Genomic DNA, 24,188 nt, shown 5'->3' on the forward strand with positions numbered 1-24,188 from the left:
ATGTACCAGGTATAATCTATTGTCCTGGGGATTTATCTACCTTCATGCATTTTAAGATCTCCAGTGCCACCTCTTCTGTAATATGGGCACTTTAAGATATCACCATTTATTTCCTCAAGTTCCCGAGCTTCCATGTCCTTCTCCACAGTAAATACTGAAGCAAAATATTTGTTTAGTACCTCACCCAACTCCTCTGGTTCCACATGTCGATAGCAACATTGATCAAGTGGCCCTATTCTCTCCCTAGTTACTCTTTTGCCCTTAACATATTTGGAGAACTTTTTTCGATCCTCCTTATGCCAGTTTGCCAAAATACCTTGTCACCTTTTCGTCTTCCCGATTTCTTGTTAAGAAAGCCCCTACTGCTCTTCCATTCCTCCTGGGAGTCATTTGATCCCAGCTATCTATACCTGACACGTCTCCTACACTTTCTTGACCAGAGCATCACCATCTCTAGTCATCCAGCATTCCCGACACCCGGCAGCATCGCCTTTTGCACTAACAGGAACATACTGCCTCTGAACTTAATAACTCATTTTTGAAGGCCTCTCACTTTCCAGCAGTCCCTTTAGCAGCTAACAGCCTTCTCCAATCAACCCTTGAAAGTTTGATTAATACTGTCAAAATTGGCCTTACTCCAATTTAGAACTTTAACTTTTAGATCAAGTCTGTTCTTTTCCATAACTATTTTAGCAGTAAATAGATTATAACCATTTTCCCCCAAAGTGCTCCCCTGCTGACACCTCAGTCACTTATCTTGCCTCATTTTTCAAGAGAAGGTAAAATTTTGCATCTTCTCTAATAGATAGAACTACGTAACGATAAAGAAAATTTTCTGGTACATACAAACTCATCACATCCAAGCCCTTAACACAAACGGCAGTTCCAGTCTTAGTCTGGAAAGTTAAAATCCCCTACCATTCTTTACAGATATCGACAATCTCCTACATATTTGCTTCTCAAATTTCCCCACTGTTTGGGGGCGGGGGGGGGGGGCGCGCCTATGGCACAATCCCAATAAGGTGATCATCCCCTTCTTATTTCTACTTGAAATGTTTTACGATCTACAAAATCTGCAAGGTTGAATAATGATCTCAAACCATCTAAAAAGGGTAGTTGTATTTTGGTAAAGTGATTGCCCTCTTCATTGGCAATAGCTTATACGGGAAAAAGCTAAAAGATGTTTAATTACATGTTAAAATATTAATTGGCATTTTAAAATTAATATATCTATGCCTAACTTTGATACTGTTTATAGGATTCAAAGTAAATAATTTACAAAGGTGTCCCAATAAGTTCAAATGGGGAATTTAAACAATAAACAGGCAGATTTATTCAAAAACATTGGGGAGGCATGAGAATGAAGAGCCAAAAAAAAACCATGTCAAATTTAGTTGCTTCCATACTCTCATTTGCATTTCACTTTTGAACAGCTCCTCTAAAAGTACTTTACCACACTGTTTACAGAATTGAAATAATTTGCAACAATTGAAAAGAATCTGCCAAAGGAAATAGAAAAATTAGTTGAAAATTACTGGAGGGATAGTTAGGTCCCAACTTTTGGAAATTGGATTCAATTGATACAATAATACAGTGATACAGAGTAGTATGGGGGCATGATTACCTTAATCATTTCTAGCTTGCCATTTCTTTACGCAAAACATTCGGAGGCAGCAGAACACTGGTAGGCACGACACTCAAGGGAAAAGATGTTTAGCTTTTACTTTTTAAAACTGAAGGCATCATAAAATAAAATCGAAGTGATCCATCTCATTCTCAAACAGCAAAGCAGTATGTTCAGCACCATGGTGGCTTTGGGAAAAAGAAGTTTACTGTTGTGGTATTACCAGCTTGAGAATGAGGCGCTTGGAACCAAATAGAAGGAGAAGGGAACCCCCAAGGAAGACTTAGGGACAGCGGACATAGAAACAATATTTAAATCAGCAATACTCCAAAGGAATATCACATTGATGACACCACGCTTATCCATTATCTTCTGGAAACAATTGCCTGATTAATTTCAATACCTCTGTTCTGCAGCCACTCCAACAAAAATAGACAGGTGCACTCTTGTAGTGAATCACCACTTCTAATCTATAACTGCAGATATTGTAGATGTGTCCTGATGTAGTAAAAACAACTTTCAATTATTATAACATGGGTACCTAATAAAGAGATCATAAATTTGTATTCGTAATGTACTTTAAGCATTCTAAAATATTCCTTTTTTTTTTCTAACTCAGTAAGGATAATTTGGCGCCAAGTCCAGTATAAGCCACTTCTGTTCCACAAAACAAACTTGTTGTCCACTAGTCAAAAGTTGATTCCTCAATTCCTATTATATTGCAGAAAGGAACCGTATGTTATTTTCTTTCTCCAATCTTAAAAAAAAGTTGCTGAACTGAACTTTTCTATTAGAAAACTACCAAGTGGGGAAAAAAAAACTGACCTTGAAAGCTGCATTGATTAAGATGATATGTTTACTTATAAACTGCTTCCATGCATTTTAAGTGGGAAGGTGAGGCTCCACTCAGAAACCTAACCACCTTGAATGAAGTAATATATAGAACACATAAATCAATGCTTTAAGGGTTACCAGAAGAAATTGATTTCACTCTGAACAGATTTTTATTTCATTCATCAAAACAGTCAGATCAAATGTCACCAGCTCATGATGCAAAAAGAAAGACCAAATGCCAGAATTAATTACTTCACCAAAATAACTTTTTACAGTCTTCCCATCAACTACAAATTTGATCGTACCATCTACATCTAAATTAAAGAAAAGCAATGTGGCTAAAAATGGGATAAACAATTTACAAATGGACAAAAGAAGAAATGCAGCCCCTTTTTTTTTTAAAGAAAGTAAGTATTGTAGATTCCAGAGCCTGTTAGTGAAAAAGAATATTGGGGATTTTTAATTTTCAGAAGCAAAAGCATTTTTTGGTGACTTCCTGAAGAATCTTTGTTGCCATTGTGTTGCACATTTTTCATTACTTTTGTTCCAGGATTATGAATTTTAGGTTCACACCAGTTAACACAATTGCACAAATTTGCTGGGATAGTTGTATTGTGTATTTGCAGTGAAATACCCCCAAACAAATCAGTAAGTTGCCAGGGGCTATTTTATACATGAAATGCAGAATGAGGAAAAGGCCATTAGGCTTGGTGGATGCTGATAGGAACATAACTAATAGAAGACAAAGAATTGAGATAAGGGGACAATGTGAGGTTATGCATTTTGGCAGGAAGAGGACCTAAATTTTTTTTTAAAAAATGTGCAAAGTCAGCAAAACAAAAGAAAAGTCACACAGGAAACATCGTGGGCTGAAGGGCCTGTTCTGTGCTGCACTGTTCTATATGGGGGTAGTATTGCACAAAACACATAACTTGCATCTAAGTTCATTGGTAAGGGGGAAGGGCAATGGAATGTTGCCTTTTTTAAAAAATAAAAATGCTTCACTCCCTTTGAAATAAAGGGACAAGTCTCAAACTATACAAGGCACGAGCCAGACCACATCTGGAATAAGGTGAGCATCTTTGTTCCCCTTAGCTAAGGGGAGATGCTGGTATCGGAGACAGTCCAGAGAAGGTTCACTCACTTGATCCTGGGTATGAGGGGTTTTCTGTACTAATTGGAATTTAGAAGAATGAGAAGCAACCTTATTGAAACATACAAGATTTTTGGGGTGGGTTTGACGGTGTAGATGTGGAGGGACTGATTTTCCTTCTTGGAAAGTCTAGGACTAGAGGGGATAATTTCATTTAAGACCGAAATAAGGAGGATTCCTCTCCCCGTCTCCCCTCGGAGAGCAGTATATTGCTGGAATTCTTTACTGCAGTGGGCTGTGGAGACTAGGTTGAAATGGGCATTCAAGATTGAGACAGATAGATTTCTAATCATTAGGGGAAAACAAGGGTTATGGTGATGAGAGAGGGAAGTGGAGTTAAAGATTGCTGAGCAGACCTGATGGATCTAATAGCCTACTTCTGTTCTTACGACTTATGGTTTAATGCTGTTTTATAATAAGATTACAAATTAGCCCATCAAGTCTGTTTGATATTGACAGGTAGTCCCCACGTGATGAGAGATAATGGGAACTGCAGATGATGGAGAATCCGAGATAACAAAGTCTGGACCTGGATGAGCACAGCAGGCCAAGCAGCATCTTAGGAGCACAAAAGCTGACGTTTCGGGCCTAGACCCTTCATCAGAAAGGGGGATGGGGACAGGGTTCTGATCTAAATAGGGAGAGAGGGGGAGGCGGACAGAAGATGGATAGAGGAGAAGATAGGTGGGGAGGAGATTATAGGTGGGGAGGGGATAGGTCAGTCCGGGGAGGACGGACAGGTCAAAGAGGTGGGATGAGGTTGGTAGGTGGGAAAATTGAGGTGCGGCTTGAGGTGGGAGGAGGGGACAGGTGAGAGGAAGAACAGGTTAGGGAGGCGGGGACGAGCTGGGCTGGTTTTGGGATGCAGTGGGGGAGGGGGAGATTTTGAAGCTGGTGAAGTCCACATTGATACCATTGGGCTGCAGGGTTCCCAAGCGGAATGAGTTGCTGTTCCTGCAACCTTTGGGTGGTATCATTGTGACACTGCAGGAGGCCCATGATGGACATGTCATTCTAAAGAACAGGAGGGGGCATTAAAATGGTGCGCGACTGGGAGGTGTAGTTGTTTATTGCGAACCGAGCAGAGGTGTTCTGCAAAGCGGTCCCCAAGCCTCTGCTTGGTTTCCCCAATGTAGAGGCAGCCACACTGGGTACAATGGATACAGTATACTAAATTGGCAGATGTGCAGGTGAACATCTGCTTAATATGGAAAGTCATCTTGGGGCCTGGGATTGGGGGGTGGGGGGGGGGGGGGGGGGGCGCGGAGAGAAGATGTGTAGCACTTGGTGGCTCCCTTGTCCACTCCACACTCCCTTCCAATCTCACCACTGCAACCGCAAAAGATGCTACACTTGCCCCCACACCTCCTCTCTCACCCCCATCCCGGGCCCCAAGATGACTTTCCATATTTAACAGATGTTCACCTGCACATCTGCCAATGTAGCATACTGTATCCACTGTACCCAGTGTGGCTTCCTCTACATTGGGGAAACCAAGCAGAGGCTTGGGGACCACTTTGCAGAACACCTCTGCTCGGGTCACAATAAACAACTGCACCTCCCAGTCGCGAACCATTTCAACTCCCCCTCCCATTCCTTAGGCAACATGTCCATCAAGGGCCTCCTGCAGTGACATAATGATGCCACCTGAAGGTTGCAAGAACAGCAACTCATATTCCGCTTGGGAACCCAGCAGCCCAATGGTATCAATGTGGACTTCACAAGCTTCAAAATCTCCCCCTCCCCCACTGCATCTCAAAACCAGCCCAGCTTGTACCCACCTCCCTAACCTGTTCTTTCTCTCACCTATCCCCACATCCCACCTCAAGTTGAACCTCCATTTCCCACCTACCAACCTCATCCCACTTCCTTGACCAGACCGTCCTCGCCGGACTGACATATCCCCTCCCCACCTATCTTCTCCTCTATCCATCTTCGGTCCGCCTCCCCCTCTCTCCCTATTTATTCCAGAATCCTCTCCCCATCCCCCTCTCTGATGAAGGGTCTAGCCCCAAAACGTCAGCTTTTGTGCTCCTAAGATGCTGCTTGGCCTGCTGTGTTCATCCAGCTCCAGACTTTGTTGTCCCCACATGAAGAAGGTAAATCCACATTTGATATGTGGGAAGCTTTTAAAGAGAGGTTAATTAGCGTGCAGGAGAGACATGTTCCTATGAAAATGAGGAATAGAAATGGCAAGATTAAGGAACCATGGATGACAGGTGAAATTGTGAAACTAGCCAAGTGGAAAAAGGAAGCATACATGAGGTCTAGGCGACTGAAGACAGACAAAGCTTTGCAAGAATATTGGAAATATAGAGCAAATCTGAAACGAAGGATTAAGAGGGGACATGAGATATTGCTGGCCAACATGGTTAAGGAAAATCCCAAAGCCTTTAATTCATATATAAAGAGCAAGATGGTAACTAGAGAAAGGATTGGCCCACTTGAGGACAAAGAAGGAAAGTTATGCGCTGAGTCAGAGAAAATGGGTGACATTCTTAACGAGTACTTTGCATCAGTATTCACCAAGGAGAGGGACATGGCAGATGTTGAGGTTAGGGATAGATGTTTGCTTACTTTAGGTCAAGTTGACATAAGGAGGAAGTGTTGGGTATCCTAAAAGACATTAGGGTGGACAAGTCCCCAGGTCTGGATGGGATCTATCCTAGGTTCCTGAGGGAAGCGAGAGAGGAATTAGCCGGGGCCCTAACAGATATCTTTGCAGTGTCCTTAGACACGGGTGAGGTCCCAGAGGACTAGAGACTTGCTAATGTTGTCCCCTTGTTTAAAAAGGGCAGCAAGGATAATCCAGGTAATTATCGACCGGTGAGCCCGATGTCAGTGGTAGGGAAGCTACTGGAGAAGATACTGAGGGATAGGATCTATTCCCATTTGGAAGAAAATGGGCTTATCAGTGATAGGCAACATGGTTTTGTGCAGGGAAGGTTATGTCTTACCAACTTAATAGAATTCTTTGAGGACGTGACAAAGCTGATTGATGAGGGAAAGGCTGTAGATGTCATATACATGGACTTCAGTAAGGCGTTTGATAAGGATCCCCATGGCAGGCTGATGGAGAAAGTGAAGTCACATGGGGTCCAGGGTGTGCTAACTTGATGGATTAAAAAAAAACTGGCTAGGCAACAGGAGACAGAGTAGTAGGAGAAGGGGGTTTCTCAAATTGGAGACCTGTGACCTGTGACCAGTGGTGTTCCACAGGGATCTGTGCTGGGACCACTGTTGTTTGTAATATATGTTCTGGATGTGAGTTTGCTCGCTGAGCTGGAAGGTTAGTTTTCAGACGTTTCGTCACCATTCTAGGTAACATCATCAGTGAGCCTCCAACGAAGCGCTGGTGTTATGTCCCGCTTTCTATTTATCTGGTTAGGTTTCCTTGGGTTGGTGATGTCATTTCCTGTTCTTTTTCTCAGGGGATGGTAGATTGGCTCCAAGTCAATGTGTTTGTTGATGGAATTCCGGTTGGAATGCCATGCTTCTAGGAATTCTCGTGCATGTCTCTGTTTGGCTTGTCCTAGGATGGATGTGTTGTCCCAAAGTGGTGTTCTTCCTTATCTGTATTTAAGGATACGAGTGATAGTGGGTCATGTCGTTTTGTGGCTAGTTGATGTTCATGTATCCTGGTGGCTAGCTTCCTGCCAGTTTGTCCAATGTAGTGTTTGTCACAGTTCTTGCAAGGTATTTTGTAGATGACGTTCGTTTTATTTGTTGTCTGTATAGGGTCTTTTAAGTTCATTAGCTGCTGTTTTAGTGTGTTGGCGGGTTTGTGGGCTACCCTGATCCCAAGGGGTCCGAGTAGTCTGGCAGTCATTTCGGAAATGTCTTTGATGTAGGGGAGCGTGGTTATGGTTTCTGAGCCCGTTTTGTCTGTTTGTTTGGGTTTGTTGCTGAGAAATCGGCGGACTGTGTTCATAGGGTACCCATTCTTTTTGAATACGCTGTATAGGTGATTTTCCTCTGCTCTGCGTAGTTCCTCTGTGCTGCAGTGTGTGGTGGCTCGTTGGAATAATGTTCTAATGCAGCTTCATTTGTGGGTGTTGGGATGGTTGCTCCTGTAGTTCAGTACTTGGTCCGTATGTGTTGTTTTCCTGTAGACGCTGGTTTGAAGTTCCCCATTGGCTGTTCGCTCTACTGTGACATCTAGGAATGGCAGTTTGTTGTTCTTTTCCTCCTCTTTTGTGAATGTTATGCCAGTAAGGGTATTATTGATGGTCTTGAATGTTTCCTCTAATTTGTTTTGTTTAGTGATGACAAAGGTATCATCCACATAGCGGACCCAAAGTTTGGGTTGGATGATTGGCAGAGCTGTTTGTTCGAATCTCTGCATTACTGCCTCTGCTAAGAACCCTGATATCGGAGATCCCATGGGTGTACCGTTGGTTTGTCTGTAGGTTTTGTTATTGAAAGTGAAGTGGGTGGTGAGGCATAGGCCCATTAGCTTGATGATGTTGTCCTTGCTGATGAGGTTGGTGGTGTCTGGTGTATGTGTCTTCTGTTCTTCTAATAGTGTCATCAGTGTTTCTTTGGCCAGGTTGATGTTGATGGATGTGAACAGGGCTGTTACGTCAAAGGAGACCATTATTTCATCCTCTGCTATCTTGGTGTCTTTGATGGTGTTCAGGAATTCTTGGGTGGAGCGAATGGAGTGGTGTGAGTCTTCTACTAGGTGTTTTAGTCTTTGGTGTAGTTCCTTGGCTAGTCTGTAGGTTGGTGTTCCAGGTAGCGACACTATGGGCCTGAGGGGGGCTTCTGGTTTGTGAATTTTTGGTAGTCGGTAGAAGCGTGGTGTGTTGGATCCATCTGGTTTCATTTTTTGGAAGTCTCTCTTGTTTAATTCTCCAGATTTTTGAAGTTTTTTTGAGTAAGGCTGTGATTCGGTTCTCTAGTTGTGGGGTCGGGTCTATCACCACCTGTTGGTATATATGTAAATGATTTGGAGGAAGGTGTAGGTGGTCTGATCAGCAAGTTTGCAGCTGACACTAAGATTGGTGGAGTAGCAGATGGTGAAGGGCACTGTCAGAGATTACAGCAGAATATAGATAGACTGGAGAGTTGGGCAGATAAATGGCAGATGGAGTTCAATCCGGGCAAATGCGAGGTGATGCATTTTGGAAGATCTAATTCAAGGGCGAACTATACAGTAAATGGAAAAGTCCTAGGGAAAATTGATGAACAGAGACCTGGGTGTTCAGGTCCACTGTTCCCTGAAGGTGATAACACAGGTCAATAGGGTGGTCAAGAAGGCATATGGAATGCTTTCCTTCATTGGACAGGGTATTGAGTACGGAGTTGGCAGGTCATGTTGCAGTTGTATAGGACTTTGGTTCGGCCATATTTGGAGTACTGTGTACAGTTCTGGTCGCCACATTACCAAAAGGATGTGGATGTTTGGAGAGGGTGCAGAGGAGGTTCACCAGAATGTTGTCCGGTATGGACGGTGCTAGCTATGAAGAGAGGTTGAGTAGATTAGGATTATTTTCATTAGAAAGACAGAGATTGAGCGGGGGATCTGATTGAGGTCTACAAAATCATGAGGGGTACAGACAGGGTGGATAGCAAAAAGCTTTCTCTCCCCCCCCCCCCCCACAAGAGTGGGGGGATTCAATTACTAGGGTTCACAAGTTCAAAGTGAGAGGAGGAAAGTTTAAGAGAATATGCGTGGAAAGTTCTTTACGCAGAGGGTGGTGGGTGCCTGGAACGCATTGCCAGCCGAGGTGGCTGACGCAGACATGTTAGCGTCTTTTAAGATATATTTGGACAGGGAGCAAATGGACACAGACCCTTAGAAAATAGATGACAGGTTAGACAGAGGATCTTGATCGGCGCAGGCTTGGAGGGCCAAAGGGCCTGTTCCTGTGCTATAATTTTCTTTGTTCTTTGCTTCAGAGAATGTTTGTAAGTTGATGATTTGCATGCAAGTCAAACACAACATATAATATAAATTATCTTTTTTAAGTACAAGTGAATGTTTGCATTCATATTCCTTAAAATTAAATCATAACATGGAATCTCATTGATAAAAACGACCATTTTTAACTCAGGAACCCTCAGTATCTAATGTTATACTGACTACCACGACGTTTAACTTTTTATCTGAAGTATCATTTTCCTTCTGATTCATGTTTAACCTGCATTGGTTCTATGTGCCAAAAGTGAAAGCTACAAGTAGTAAGATCTTGCTGGTATGTACTATTAGCAGTGTTTTTACTTAGCTCCGCATTTAATACAACTGAGGTTACCTACTGGTGATAATGGGAACTGCAAATGCTGGAGAATCCAAGATAATGTGAGGCTGGATGAACACAGCAGGCCCAGCAGCATCTCAGGAGCACAAAAGCTGACGTTTCGGGCATGACACTTCATCAGAGAGGGGGATGGGGTGAGGGCTCTGGAATAAATAGGGAGAGAGGGGGAGGCGGACCAAAGATGGAGAGAAAAGAAGATAGGTGGAGAGGAGAATATAGGTGGGGAGGTAGGGAGGGGATAGGTCAGTCCAGGGAAGACGGACAGGTCAAGGAGGTGGGATGAGGTTAGTAGGTAGGAGATGGAGGTGCGGCTTGGGGTGGGAGGAAGGGATGGGTGAGAGGAAGAACAGGTTAGGGAGGAAGAGACAGGCTGGACTGGTTTTGGGATGCAGTGGGTGGAGGGGAAGAGCTGGGCTGGTTGTGTGGTGCAGTGGGGGGAGGGGACGAACTGGGCTGGTTTTGGGATGTGGTGGGGGATTGGGAGATTTTGAAGCTGGTGAAGTCCACATTGATGACGAACTGGGCTGGTTTTGGGATCAACGTGGACTTCACCAGCTTCAAAATCTCCCTTCCCCCACCGCATCCCAAAACCAGCCCAGTTCATCCCCTCCACCCACTGCATACCAAAACCAGTCCAGCCTGTCTCTGCCTCCCTAACCTGTTCTTCCTCTCACCCATCCCTTCCTCCCACCCCAAGCCGCACCTCCATTTCCTACCTACTAACCTCATCCCACCTCCTTGACCTGTCTGTCTTCCCTGGACTGACCTATCCCCTCCCTACCTCCCCACCTATCTTCTTTTCTCTCCATCTTCGGTCCGCCTCCCCCTCTCTCCCTATTTATTCCAGAACCCTCACCCCATCCCCCTCTCTGAAGAAGGGTCTAGGCCCAAAACATCAGCTTTTGTGCTCCTGAGATGCTGCTGGGGCTGCTGTGTTCATCCAGCCTCACATTCTATTATCTGAGGTTACCTACTCATGTCTTCAAGTTAATGACATGCTCTCAAGTGGAAATGGAATATCGTTTTTTCCAATCCTGTCCAAGATGTTCACGATTTTGAAAACCTCAATAAGGTCATCTCTTAAATCTTCTCTGCTCCAAGGAGAACAAGCCTAATCTAATGATAACAAGTTTTGGAGCTGGATGAACAGAGGGCAAACAGCATCGTAGGAGCAGCAAGGCTGACGTTTCAGGCCTAGACCTGAAACATCAGCCTTCCTGCTCCTATGATGCTGCTTGGCCTGCTGCATTCGTCCAGCTCTACACCTTGTTATCTCGGATTCTCTAGCATCTGCAGTTCCTATTTTCTCTCTCAAGCCCAATCTAACCTTTGCTTATACTGAAAATCCTTCATTTTGGTAAATCTCCATTGCACCATCTCCAGCACTTTAACATCTTTCCTTAGTAATGTGGCCAGAACTAAATACTCAACACCAAACGTGGTGTGAACAAATATTTCTGGAGGTGTAGTATTAGTTCCTTGCTGTTATACTCTGTGCTTCTATTTATAATCCCAAGCCTTAACAACTGTTTCAATTTAGCTGGCCACTAACAGAGAATCATGTATGTGAACTCAGAGGTCCCTTTGCTCCTGTCCTCCTGTCAAAGTTGTATACTAGGCCTGTATTGTCTCTTCATAATTCCTCTACCAAAATGCATTGGCTCATTTTTCTCCATTGAATTTCATTTGCCAAGTGTTTATCCATTTGCCAACTTGTCAATGCCCCTGTGAAGTCATTCAGCATCATCCTCACAATTTATTATTGTCATTAGCTTAGTATCATATAGACTAAACTAAATAAAATAGCATGGAAACAGGCCCTTCATTCCAACTAGTCCATGCCAACCATATTTCCCAAACTAAACTGATCCCATCTGCCTGCACTTGGCTCACATCCCTCTAAACCTTTGCTATTCATGTACCTGTCCAATTGTCTTTTAAACATTATATCTGTACCTGAATCCATCACTTCCTCTGGTAGTTCATTCCACACTAACCACTGTGCAAAAAAAAGTGTTGTCATTTTTAAATCTTCTTCCTCTCACCTCAAAAATATGAGCTCCCCATTTATAGGGAGAAGACTTTTGCTATTCACCTGATCTACACCCCCTCATGATTTTATAAACGACTATAAAAAGGATGACCCTTCAACCGCTTATGCTCCGGTAACAAAAGTCCCAGCCTATTTTTATAACTCAAACCCTCCATTCCTGGCAACATCCTGGTAAATCTTTCCTGAACCCTCTCCAGTTTAATAATATTCTGTCTATAACAGGGTATCAGAACTGCACACCATACTCCAGAAGAGGGCTCACCAATGTCCTGACCAACCTCATATGACATCCCAACTCCTACATTCAAAAGGCCTGAGCAACGAAGCTAAGAGTACTAAATGCCTCCTTAACCACACTATCTACATGAGGCTCAAACTTCAAAAGAACTATGTACCTGAACTCCTAGGTCTCTCTACACTACCCAGGGCCCTATCATTAATTATATAAAGTCCTGCCTTTCTTTGTTTTACCAAAATGCAATACCTTGTATTTGTCCAAATTGAACTCCACCTGCCACTCCTCAGCCTATTGAGGCAATTGGTCAAGATCCCTTTGTAATCTTTAGATAACATTCTTCACTGTTCAAAACTTACTAACCATGCCTCATATGTACTCATCCCTGTGAAACACCACTAGTCACAGGCCTCCAGACTAGAAAACAACCATCCACCACCCTCAGTCTCCATCTCAAAGCCAATTTGCACCCAATCTACTGCCTGCCCTCACTGAGTTTTTTTTGAGAAAGTAACAAAGAGGATCAATCAAGTTTGAGAGACATGATTTTCTTCGCACAAAACCATGTTCTATCCATAATCATTCCTTGCCTCTCCAAATTCTACCTTTCAGGATCACAAACCACTTACTCACCAATGTCCTACTAGTAGGTCCACAGTTCCCAGGGCCCAGGCTTCTCCTTACAGTCTTTGTTAAATAAAGGTATGTTAGCCACTCTTCAGTCCTCTGGCACCTCACACATCATTATAGATGATACAAATACTTCTGCTAGGGGCCCCATAATTTCCTCCCTAACTTCTCACAATGTCCTGGGATCCACTTGATTGGGTCCCAGTGATTTATCCACCTTTATGTTTAAAGCCTCCAGTATTTCCTTTTCTGTAACATAAGCTGTTTTCATAACATCAATATTTATTTCCTAGAGTTCTCTAACCTCCATTTTTCCTTACAGTAAGATCTGACATGGAATATTCATTTACTATCTCTTCCATTTCCTGAGGTTCAACACAGCTAATCTCATTGATCTTTAAGGGGACCTGCTCTCTCTCTAATTGCTCTTTATGTATTTGTAGAATCTTGGATTATCTATAATGTTACCTGCCAAGGCTATTCATATCCCCTCTTTGCCATCTTGACTTTGTTCTTAAGAATGCCCCTCTATGCTTTTCACTCAAGAGATTCATTATATCCCAATTGTCCATATCTAATAGGATTCTTTTTTATTCATGGCCAGAACCAGAATATCTTTATTCATCCATTACTCCCTAATCTTACCAGCCTTATCTTTCACTCTAAAAAGCAACAATGTCCCTGAACTCTCATTATCATACTTTTGAAAGTCTCCACTTGTCAGGTGATCCCATTGCCTGTGAACAGTCTGCTTCAACCAACTTTTGAAAGTTGTCTCTTACCATTAAAAAAATTGCCTTACTCCAGTTAAGAACCTGAATTTTTTGGAAGGCTTCTCCATTTCCACAACTATTTTAAAACTAACAAGATCATCATTAGCCTCAAAGATTCCCCTATTAATACTTCAGTTACTTGCCCTGCCTTACTTCCGAGGAGATGGTCAAGTTTAGCTCCATCTCCAGTCGAAACCAATTTACATACTGATGAAGAAAATTTCCTTGAACACTAAATTTCTCACCATTCAAACCTTTACCACTATGGCAGTCCCAGCCAATGTTTGGAAAATTAAAATCCCCAAGCACAACCCTATTATTCTTACATATATCCAAGATCTCTCTACATATTTGCTCCTCAATTTCCCTTCGACTATTGGGGGTCCTCTAGTACAATGCCATCAGGTGGTCATCCCTTTCTTATTTCTGATTTCAACCCATATTTTCATTAGACAACCCCTTAGAAATATCCTAAGAATACAGTAATGTTTTGCTTAATTAAAAACACCACTTCCTCCCTCCTTTGCTTCCCTTTCTATCCTTCCTAAAATATTAAAATCCAGAACATTGGAGTTGCCAGTCCTATCCTTCCCTCAGCCAGAAAAAAAACCTAATTCCTTTTCACATTCATTGAACAGATGCATTTTCTGTTTCCACTTAAATATACATTAATCTTAAAATCTGTCACTGAGTTTATTTGCCAATCTCTTGAAATGCTGTTTTTACACTTGATATCAGCAGCAAATGACAATTTATTCTCCTTTAAACTACTTACATGAATTGTAAAATATTAACAGATGAGCAGAACATCCTGGTTACTACTCCCTTTCTATTTGTCATCACCTTCTGATCATCACTAGCTAACTTGGAATAAAAGTATTCTGAGTCTTATTTTAAAGTCATAGAACATAGGACAAATTAGCGCAGAACAGGCCCTTCGGCCCTTGATGTTGTGCCGACCTGTGAACTAATGTAAGCCCCTCCCCCAACACTATCCCATCATCCATATGCTTATCCAAGGACTGTTTAAATGCCCCTAATGTGGCTGTGTTAACTACATTGGCAGGCAGGGCATTCCATGCCCTTACCACTCTGAGTAAAGAACCTGCCTCTGACATCTGTCTTTAATCCATCTCCCCTCAATTTGTAGCTATGTCCCCTTGTACAAGCTGAAGTCATCATCCTCGGAAAAAGACTCCTATTGTCCACCCTATGTAATGCTCTGATCATCTTGTATGTCTCTATTAAATCCCCTGTTAGCCTCCTTCTCTCCAATGAGAACAGATCCAAGTCCCTCAGCCTTTCTTCATAGGGCCTGCGCTCCAGGTGAGGCAACATCCTGGTAAATCTCCTCTGCACCTTTTCCAATGCTCCTACATCCTTCTACGTCGGATGGATCAGTTTTTGTCCAATGTGTGCAGGAGGGTTTCCTGACACAGTATGTCGAATGGCCAACAAGACAGGAGGCCACACTGGATCTGGTACTTGGTAATGAACCAGGCCAGGTGTTCGATTTAGTGGTAGGTGAGCACTTTGGAGAGACCAGAACTGCACGCAATATTCCAAATGAGGCCACACGAGCGTTTTGTACAGTTGCAGCATGACATCATGGCTCCAGAACTCAATCCGTCTACCAATAAAACCTAACACACCGTAAGCCTTCTTAACAGCACCATCAACCTGGGTGGCAACTTTCAGGGATGTACATAGACACCAAGATCCCTCTGCACATCCACACCACCATGTATCATTCCACTGACCCAGTATTCTGCCTTCCTATTATTCTTCCCAAAGTGAATCACCTCACATTTATTTGTATTGAACTCCATTTGCCACCTTTCAGCCCAATTCTGCAGTTTATCCAAGTCTCCCTGCAACCTGCAACATTCTTCCACACTGTCCACCATTCCACCGACTTTAGTGTCCTCTGCAAACTTACTAACCCATCCACCTATGCCTACATCCAAGTCATTTATAAAAATGACAAACAGCAGTGGTCCCAAAATCCTTGAGGCACACCACTAGTGACCTGACTCCAGGCTGAATATTTTCCATCAACCGCCACTCGTTGGCTTCTTACAGAAAGCCAGTTTCTAATCCAAACTGCTAAATCTTCCTCAATCCCGTAACTCCATATTTTTTCCAATAGTCTACCATGTTCTGGATGTGAGATTGCTCACTGAGCTGAAAGGTTCATTTTCAGACCTTTCGTCACCATTCTAGGTAACATCATCAGTGAGCCTCCGACGAAGCGCTGGTGTTATGTCCCGCTTTCTATTTATCTGGTTAGGTTTCCTTGGGTTGGTGATGTCATTTCCTGTTCTTTTTCTCAGGGGATGGTAGATTGGCTCCAAGTCAATGTGTTTGTTGATGGAGTTCCGGTTGGAATGCCATGCTTCTAGGAATTCTCGTGCGTGTCTCTGTTTGACACGCAATATCCGATCCTTAAACCAGCTCCACATTTCGACTATCTCCATCCCCTGCATTTTGCTAACCCATTCTATGCCTCCTAAGTCTTGCCTAATCGCATTATAATTGCCCTTCCTCCATCTATAACTCTGGCCCTGTGGCATGTTCCTATCCCTTTCCATCACTAAACTAAACATAACTGAATAACGGCCACTCTCTCCAAAGTGCTCACCTACCACTAAATCGAACACCTGGCCTGGTTCATTACCAAGTACCAGATCCAGTGTGGCCTCCTGTCTTGTTGGCCATTCGACATACTGTGTCAGGAAACCCTCCTGCACACATTGAACAAAAACTGATCCATCCGACGTACTAGAGTTATAGCATTTCCAGTCAATGTTGGGAAAGTTAAAGTCTCCCATAATGACCACCCTGTTCCTTTCACTCCTGCCCAGAATAGTTTTGCCAATCCTCTCCTCCACATCTTGTGAAGGCCTATAAAAAACTCCCAGCAGTGTTACCTCTCCTCTCCTGTTTCTGACCTCAGCCCATATCACCTCAGTAGACGAGTCCTCATCAAAAGTTCTTTCAGCCATCATTACACTTGACTAACAAAGCCACACCTCCTCCTCTTTTACCTCCTTCCCTGATCTTAATGAAAGATCTAAACCCTGGAACCTGCAACATCCATTCCTGACCCTGCTCTATCCATGTCTCCGAAATGGCCACAACATCGAAGTCCCAGGTACCTATCCATAGGTATCCATCATGCTTGAAAAATGATGAATAAATTGTTTCCTAAAAATTCAAAAACAAAACCTGTGTTCCACAATATTTTCGTTATCATTCCAAAGAGAAGGCATGACACTCTTATTAACCCTACAGCTTCCGTACTACGTAGATGAGCATTGATAACATTCCAAAAAGTGCTCTGAGCCGAAAAGATAAGTTTTAAATAAAATGCAGCACCTGTATCAATGGAATGAAGTCCTCTTGCTCTAAGTAACTACATCCAGGCTTTGCCAGAAGACATAGGAATTTAGATGCATCATCATGGCAGTTTTGTAAGATCCTATAATTTATAAGAAAAGACATTTATTTCCAATCCTTGGAAGCTTTCATCTAATTTCATCACATTTCACACCACAGTCTAATGAAGTAATTCAGTTCACTTCACAACTACAGGTCTGGAAACCATTTAAGAGTGTGCGTGTAAAGAAAGGTCAATTAGACCTGAGTTTCCTCTGCCATAGTTCATTCTTATATAGGCATATAGTTTTTAAAAATAGAAAAGCAGGAGCTCTAGAGGTGCAGTGGTAATGTCCCTGTCGCTGAACTAATAGTCTCAGGTTCAAGTCTTACCTGCTCCTGAGGGATGTAATAATGTTTTTGTAAAAGGTTGATTACAAAATACCTGGAATTCAAAAATCTTCACCCTTACCCTAGACAATCAATAATAAAAAATGTCTAAAGCATCAATCTATGATTGCAACCAGAATTATTGCACACCATTCCTATGCATACAATATCTAATGCATCTTTCAATCTGCGGTTATTGTCTTAGTTTATTGGATTAAGACCGTAATGTGGTGTGGCACCAAACTCAAAAAAAACTAAGACAGTTGTGAACTTTTTTCATCGTCACTTTGCTTAACCCGAAAAGGGCTGCTCACTAAAACGTTCAAGCAAAAAATACGACAGATGCTGAAAATCTGAAATGAAAACAGGAAGTGCTGGAGAAAGTGAATTAAAGCAGTGTCTGTGGAGAGAGAAACAGAGTTCATATTTTGAGTCTGATTTGATTATGTTTGAAGGGTCATTAAACTTGAAACAAACAGCTTGTTTCCCTCTCCGTGTCACTGCCAGACCTGTTCAGTTTCCCCAGCACTTTCGTTTGATTGAAGTAAAATGGTCTGTTTAAAGGTGTTGAAATAAATAAAACCTATCATGTGTCATTTTTGCCCATTCACAAACCAGATATTGAAAAAAAATGTACAGGTGCGTAAGGTTTAGCTAGGATGCAAGTAAAACTGGTTGAATAGACCAATGACATTTGCTAAAGAGAGGGGCATGGGAATGAATCTTGCTAACAGGCAGGAGAGGAACTGATGATGTTAGAGGAACACACAGAAGGTGAAAGTATCTTATCTCGTCACACCAGGGGCATGATCCATCCATTCTTAATTAAGAAGCCCAAATATTTTAAAATTTAATCTGTGGCAATAAAAGTTCCAACGGTTAGTAAAACCAACTGTAATTAGCAAGAGACAAGCAAAGTACCTTTTCTATGCTTAGCAAGCAACTAATACACTACTATTTAATCTGTTCATTTTAGCTTATTTTTCTAGCAAAAGCCTCAAGCACAAGATCTTGTCATCAAATCATTTCCATAAAATTTGTTTAAAAGCATTGTCTTTAACAAGATTGTAACAGTAAGGCTGGATTTTCAATTCAGAGACTATTTGTCTAAAAGAAGTTTATTTAAAAAGCATTTTCAGAATTTTGATAATTTCAAACCCACAGGCTTCCACAGTGGGAAAGACAAAATTACCACTTTCTTCTGTTTTCTCATAGGACTTCAGGTTTTGAAACTTCAGTTTCAAATAGGTGATTCAGTATCTGTATTTAACAAGGTGGGTGGGAAGAGGCTCATGCTGTAAATTGTATCTGCTGCTGCACTACAAAACAAATATTGTTGAAAATGGTTTTATAAAAAGCTATTTTTATTTGTCTGTCTTCCCTTGTATCAATTACACATGTAAACAAAAAGTACAGGACTGATAGGAGAACAGCATCTACTGTAATCTCCCCAGCAAACCCTATCTCACATCCCTCCAGCCCCACAAAATACATTCAAACTTGAACAAAAGTTTGTTCACTAAAACAAAATAACAAACAAAGCAAAATACAAGAGAACAAAAAGGCTTACTTTCTCCACATCGCGATGAACTTATGAACAGAGACATATCCTGTCCTTTCCCCACCAGCTGCACAAAACAACAGGGCTTTCCAATACAGTGGGCAATCACACACCTTTCAAAACAAATAATTAAACAAACATTCATTAAAGCCAGAGCTTTAATTTATAGAACAGAAATTTTGCTCTTGAAAAGTTGATTACAAGCAAAACAAATAGCAGTGCAGTAAAAGATAAAATAAAACAAGCTATATTTAGCTGACCAGACAGCACACGTGAAAAATCAAACTTTGGCAATTCCTGGCAAGTAGAAAATATTACAGATGAATAAGATTCAAATCAGAGCAAAACATGGAAAGGGGAAGGGAAGAAAACTAGGAGAAAACAGATCTGTGAAGTACTTGGTTATTGTTTATATCGAAGCATTGATATTATCATCGAATGAAGACATGAATTCAAATCCCACCACAACAGCTGGAAACTTGCATTCAGTTAAATAAATAAATTCTGCAGTATAAAGCTAGTATCAATAATGCTAACCATTAGCCTATTGGAATGTTATTAAAAATCTGATTCAGGGAAGGAATTTTGCTGTCCTTACCCAGACTGGTCTGTGGCTCCAGACCCACAGTAATGTAATAGACTCTTAAGTACACTCTGAAAGGCCTAGCAGGTTACTCAGTTTTGTTAAAGGCAGCAGCCAGCCACCATCTTCTCAGGGACATTTAGAAATTGCCAATAAATGCTGGCCTTTCAATTGCTGCGGACACCCACAAAATAACTTGGGGAAAATAAATGTACAGTTCAAAAACAGGCCATTAGGGTCATATGACAGCACGTGTATTCCACACAAAACTGTCACTGGATCAAGCTTCCCATTGATTGTATTAATGCTACCTGCTTCAAACACTCGAGGCTCCATTTCTCCTAAGGTCTATTTTGATCCGTGAATTACCTTCTTGTAATTTTATTCTGGGATGGAAAGAGGTTCTCTAAATCTATTCTGTCAAACTCTTTCATAATGGTAAAGATTTGTATCAGGCAGGGCACAAATAAATCCCCCACTCCCACTGACTCAACAGTGAAGGAACAAACATTTGGAACTCACTTCCTAACAGTACTGGGGTTTACTTATACTAAGTAGACTTCAGGGATTCAAGGCATTAGTTCATCACCATTTTCTAAAGGGTAATTATGTACGGTCATAAATGCCAGTCAACTAGTGAAACCAGACCCACTGAATGCATTTTTAAAAAAATGCAGCTCTGGCTCCTTCAGTAACTTCCTCATTGCTACCACTTAAATTTCTTAACCTGTTGCTGCTCTTCCAATTACAGAATGGTTCACGCTCACATTTGCTGATGCTTAGGCGCACGAGTTTTTTTTAAAAAGAAAAGACAGGCTAGAGTGAGCCTAATGAGGACATTTAGTCAATCTAGTTAGTCGCTTAAATCTTTTTATCGCACTTCCTCAATATTCTGCTTACAGTATGGAGGTCAAAGCTGTATGATTATTCCAAATGCTGTTTCATCCTTGTTAAATTTATATTGAACATTACTTTTTATTCCCTCAAGATTCAATTTCAGTACTTTGTTTCCACTCTTACAAACATTAATTTTTTTTAGATGAAACAACAGAAGGTATGAAACTGTGAGCCCAGGTATTTTTGGGCTTGTTGCTGGTCATTTCAATTCTCTGTCCCATTCTCTCCCTGACCTCTCTGCCTTTAGCCTTCTACATTATTCCAGTAAAGCTCAACATAAGCTTGAGGAACAGCTTCTCAGTTTTCTACATGGCATGTTGCAGCCCTCTATCCTTTAGACTGACTTCAACAACTTTAGATCCTTCAAAACCAATTTTCTCTCTAGCAGTGTGGGATAAACATACTCAAATTTCTGGAGATGACAGAAATTAGTTGCCACTTGGACCCTGGGCTGCCAAAGATTTTTTACGTGGGAATGCCAAGATCTTCATGTTAAGGTAACTAAGTCAGCTGTCAACTGTGTTGTGCTGCTCTGCCATATTCTGAACATACTAAAGCTTCTACCTCTATTAAATTTTAAACAGCTCTTATGTCTGAGATTTTAAGTCGAACCTCTCTCATGTTAAGTATTGGAGTTATGATTGCAGCTGAAGTTATTACTGGAGAAGTCAGATCTCAGACTGGAACCTGGCTTCACATATCATCATTTTTGGTTTCAACAAGGTGATGTCACTGAAATAAATCCAAAATCTGTAGGATTGTGTGCATAATTTATTTTGCATAATAAACTGTAAAGAAAATATAATAATTCAAACTATTTACATGACACTTTTAAAGATTTCACAGCACAAGATAGTAAGCAAATAATCTCAACAGCATCCCATTTCCCTTCTCAACCAGAGAGAATGCCTTTCTCTACCCCATAAAGGGACTGAATAATTTCAAAAAACTTGGTTGTGAGCATCTGATAGCCTCTTCCTTGATTCATCATAAGGAGCTTAAATTTTTTTCAGCTTGAAATAACTTACTTCAGGGTTTTAACCAAACACTTCTGGTCTGGAGCATGTTATCTAAAATTTATTAAGCCAAGATAATCTACTCTTAAAAAAATTTCTAAATTAATAGATCCTCTTTCTCAGCAGCAAAAATAACAATTTTTAGCCGAGGACCCTGCAGGACTGCCTGATTGAAACTAAAAATTAAAAAACAAAGCTTTAGTTTTTCTAGCTATGGGCCTTTTCCCTAAGCTCAAAAGATAACTCTAGAATCTCCTACCAGAAGGCTTAATGTAATACAGTGTCATATTGTTCATTCATAAACTCAATTTTTAAAGAAAGTTCCATTAACCTCCAAAATTACCCCTCTCAGACCATCACCATAAAAGAATCGCCATAGGTGCAGAGATACTTATATATCAATCATCAACTTCATACAGACACAGAAAACCCATATGCCACTAGTTTAAGTTAAAATTCAAACATTGGAACTTAAAAACTGTATTATTTTTATTCAGGAGGTATGGGCATTGCTGGAGGGGCCAGCATTTATTACTTATCCCTTTGTCCTTGAAAAGGGGTGAGCTGCATTCATAATCTCCTACAGTTCATCTGGCATAGATAGACCCACAATGTCATTAGGGAGGGCATTCCAGGATCTTGATCGATATATTTGCAAGGAGTATCTAATGGTAATAACACTAGTGACCCAGAACCCCAGTAACTCTTCCCCTCTTGCCTGAATTTCAGCACTTTTGTCCATATTAGAACAAAGGCTGTAAGGTCGTCAGCAGCCTGGGTGAACCCAAACTGAGTATCAGCGAGCTATTTGCAAAATAACACCTGTCGATGGGTACCTTCCACCACTTTCCAATTCTGAAGCGTACACTGATGAAACCACTCTCCAACACCGATGCTCAGTAGCAACAGTATGTACTAACTACAAGATGCACTACAGAAATTCAAATATTCTCAGACAGCACCTTACAAACCTATGACCACTTCCATCTAGAAGGATGGAAGCTACTGCAACTTGGAAATATAAATACCTGTTCCTTCACCGTCACTGGGTCAAAATCCTGGAATTCCCTCCTTAACAGCAGTGTAGGTCAACCCACAGTAGGTGGGCCACAACTCACCACCAACCTCCTCAAGGGCAACTAGGGACTGACAATAAATGCTACCCACATCCTACAAGTGAATAAAATGCATAATTGGCTGGGTTGGATATGCCCTACATTTTGTGGGGCTCTTGTGATGCCATGACTGCAGCTTTACCTCTGAGCTGGGAGATACAGGTTCAAGTCTCATCTGCTCCAGTGATGTATAAAACATATCTGAACAGGTTGATTAGAAAACATTTTGTATCTACAAGACATACCACATTGTCAGCTAGAACAGTTTGGCTCAGGGAGCAACAAGTTCTGGGGCACATTTTTCAGTATTTTTTGCGGGCATGTTGTCAGGACTCAGACTTTACAGTATCCATGCCTCTTGCCACTTCTGGATTCTGCATGGAGTGAATGGAATTGGCTGACTACTGGCATCCGTGAAGCTGGAGAGTCTTTTAACTGAAGATTGTTGCAAGTGCCTTCCCTTTTGCACTGATATGCTTGGCTCCCCCATTACTGAAGATGGGGATATCTGTGGACCCTCCACCTCCAGAGAGGGCTGTTTAACTGCCCATCATTCCCAAATGGATTTTTAAAAAAAATAAATTCACAAACGAGATCACCACTGGCTAGGCTAGCATTTATTGCCCAAATGACAATTAAGAGTTAACAACATTGCAGTAGGTCCAGAGCCACAGATAGGCCAGACCAGGTAAGGGTGGCAATTTCCTTCTCTAAAAAGGACAACAGAGAACCAAATGTGTTTTCTAGCAATCTGGCAGGAAATTCATGCATTCATCACTAGATTCTTAATTTCAGACTTTTGTTGACTGAATTCAAATTTGTGGCTGGATTTGAACTCAGGTCCTCAGAACATTACCCAGGTCTCTGCGTTAAGAGTCAACAATAATACCATTAAGCGGTTGCTGCCTTTCCCCATCCCCAAAGAGACACAAAACGACAACTACAGAGCTTAGATCTGATGTGCTGGTTGTGGGTTCACTTAGCCCCATTATTTGCTGCTTATGCTGCCAATCCATATTTGTAACACCATGAGATTGATCTCATTTTTAAGTATGTCTGGTGCTCTCTCTGGCACTCTCTCCTCACTGATAAATGTTATAATATGATTCATTCTACATCACAGATTAAAATGTACTTAAACATTACGTGCTCAATTAACATTGCATATAAACTGGCTAACTACCATTGCATCACATGAAGGTTAAAAAGCCTGACTGCATGAATGCTGCTCTTTCCCTGATGACATACAGAATGTTCTCATTCTTTATTGTGGGATCAGATGCTGGGAAGTGTTCAAGGAGTTAACAATATTTTTGTTTTGGATAGCAGGAATAACAAAAAGCAAAGAAACCGTATTTAAAACAAAGAACATCTACATTCACTGAATAATATTTTTCACCCAAATCAGATCTTTTGGAAGCAAGAGTCAAAAGAAATTCTGAAACAAAAACAAACAGACTGGAGGAGATTCTCAGTAGGTCTGGTAGTATCAAAGAGAAAACAGAGTTAATGTTTCAAGTTCAGGGACCCTTCAACTAAGTTCTGACCGGCTCCATTGGTTTATCATGCTGTAAAGTGATGCTCTTGCCAGTCAATGTCCACATCTTTCCATAACATTTCATTTTGCCTGCTCCAGCTATGCACAGAACAGCACACCTGCATTGTGGCACACTCTGTAGTGTA

At 41.5% G+C, this 24,188-nt stretch overlaps 1 protein-coding gene across 4 annotated transcripts in view; it reads right to left on the bottom strand.

Annotated features, from left to right (window-relative positions):
* The window catches only part of ppp2r3b (protein phosphatase 2, regulatory subunit B'', beta), a 160,995-nt gene that overhangs the window by 42,078 nt on the left and 94,729 nt on the right, over nucleotides 1-24,188 (bottom strand). For all 4 annotated transcript variants that reach the window (XM_048533211.2, XM_048533210.2, XM_048533212.2 and 1 more), the window contains 2 exons: nucleotides 18,904-19,007; nucleotides 16,944-17,046 (listed from right to left, as the gene is read on the bottom strand). In XM_048533211.2, the coding sequence (XP_048389168.1) occupies nucleotides 16,944-17,046; nucleotides 18,904-19,007 (207 nt within the window). The remainder of the gene's footprint in view (nucleotides 1-16,943; nucleotides 17,047-18,903; nucleotides 19,008-24,188) is intronic.

This window comes from Stegostoma tigrinum, chromosome 6 (assembly GCF_030684315.1).
Source record: "Stegostoma tigrinum isolate sSteTig4 chromosome 6, sSteTig4.hap1, whole genome shotgun sequence".
Lineage (NCBI taxonomy): Eukaryota > Metazoa > Chordata > Chondrichthyes > Orectolobiformes > Stegostomatidae > Stegostoma > Stegostoma tigrinum.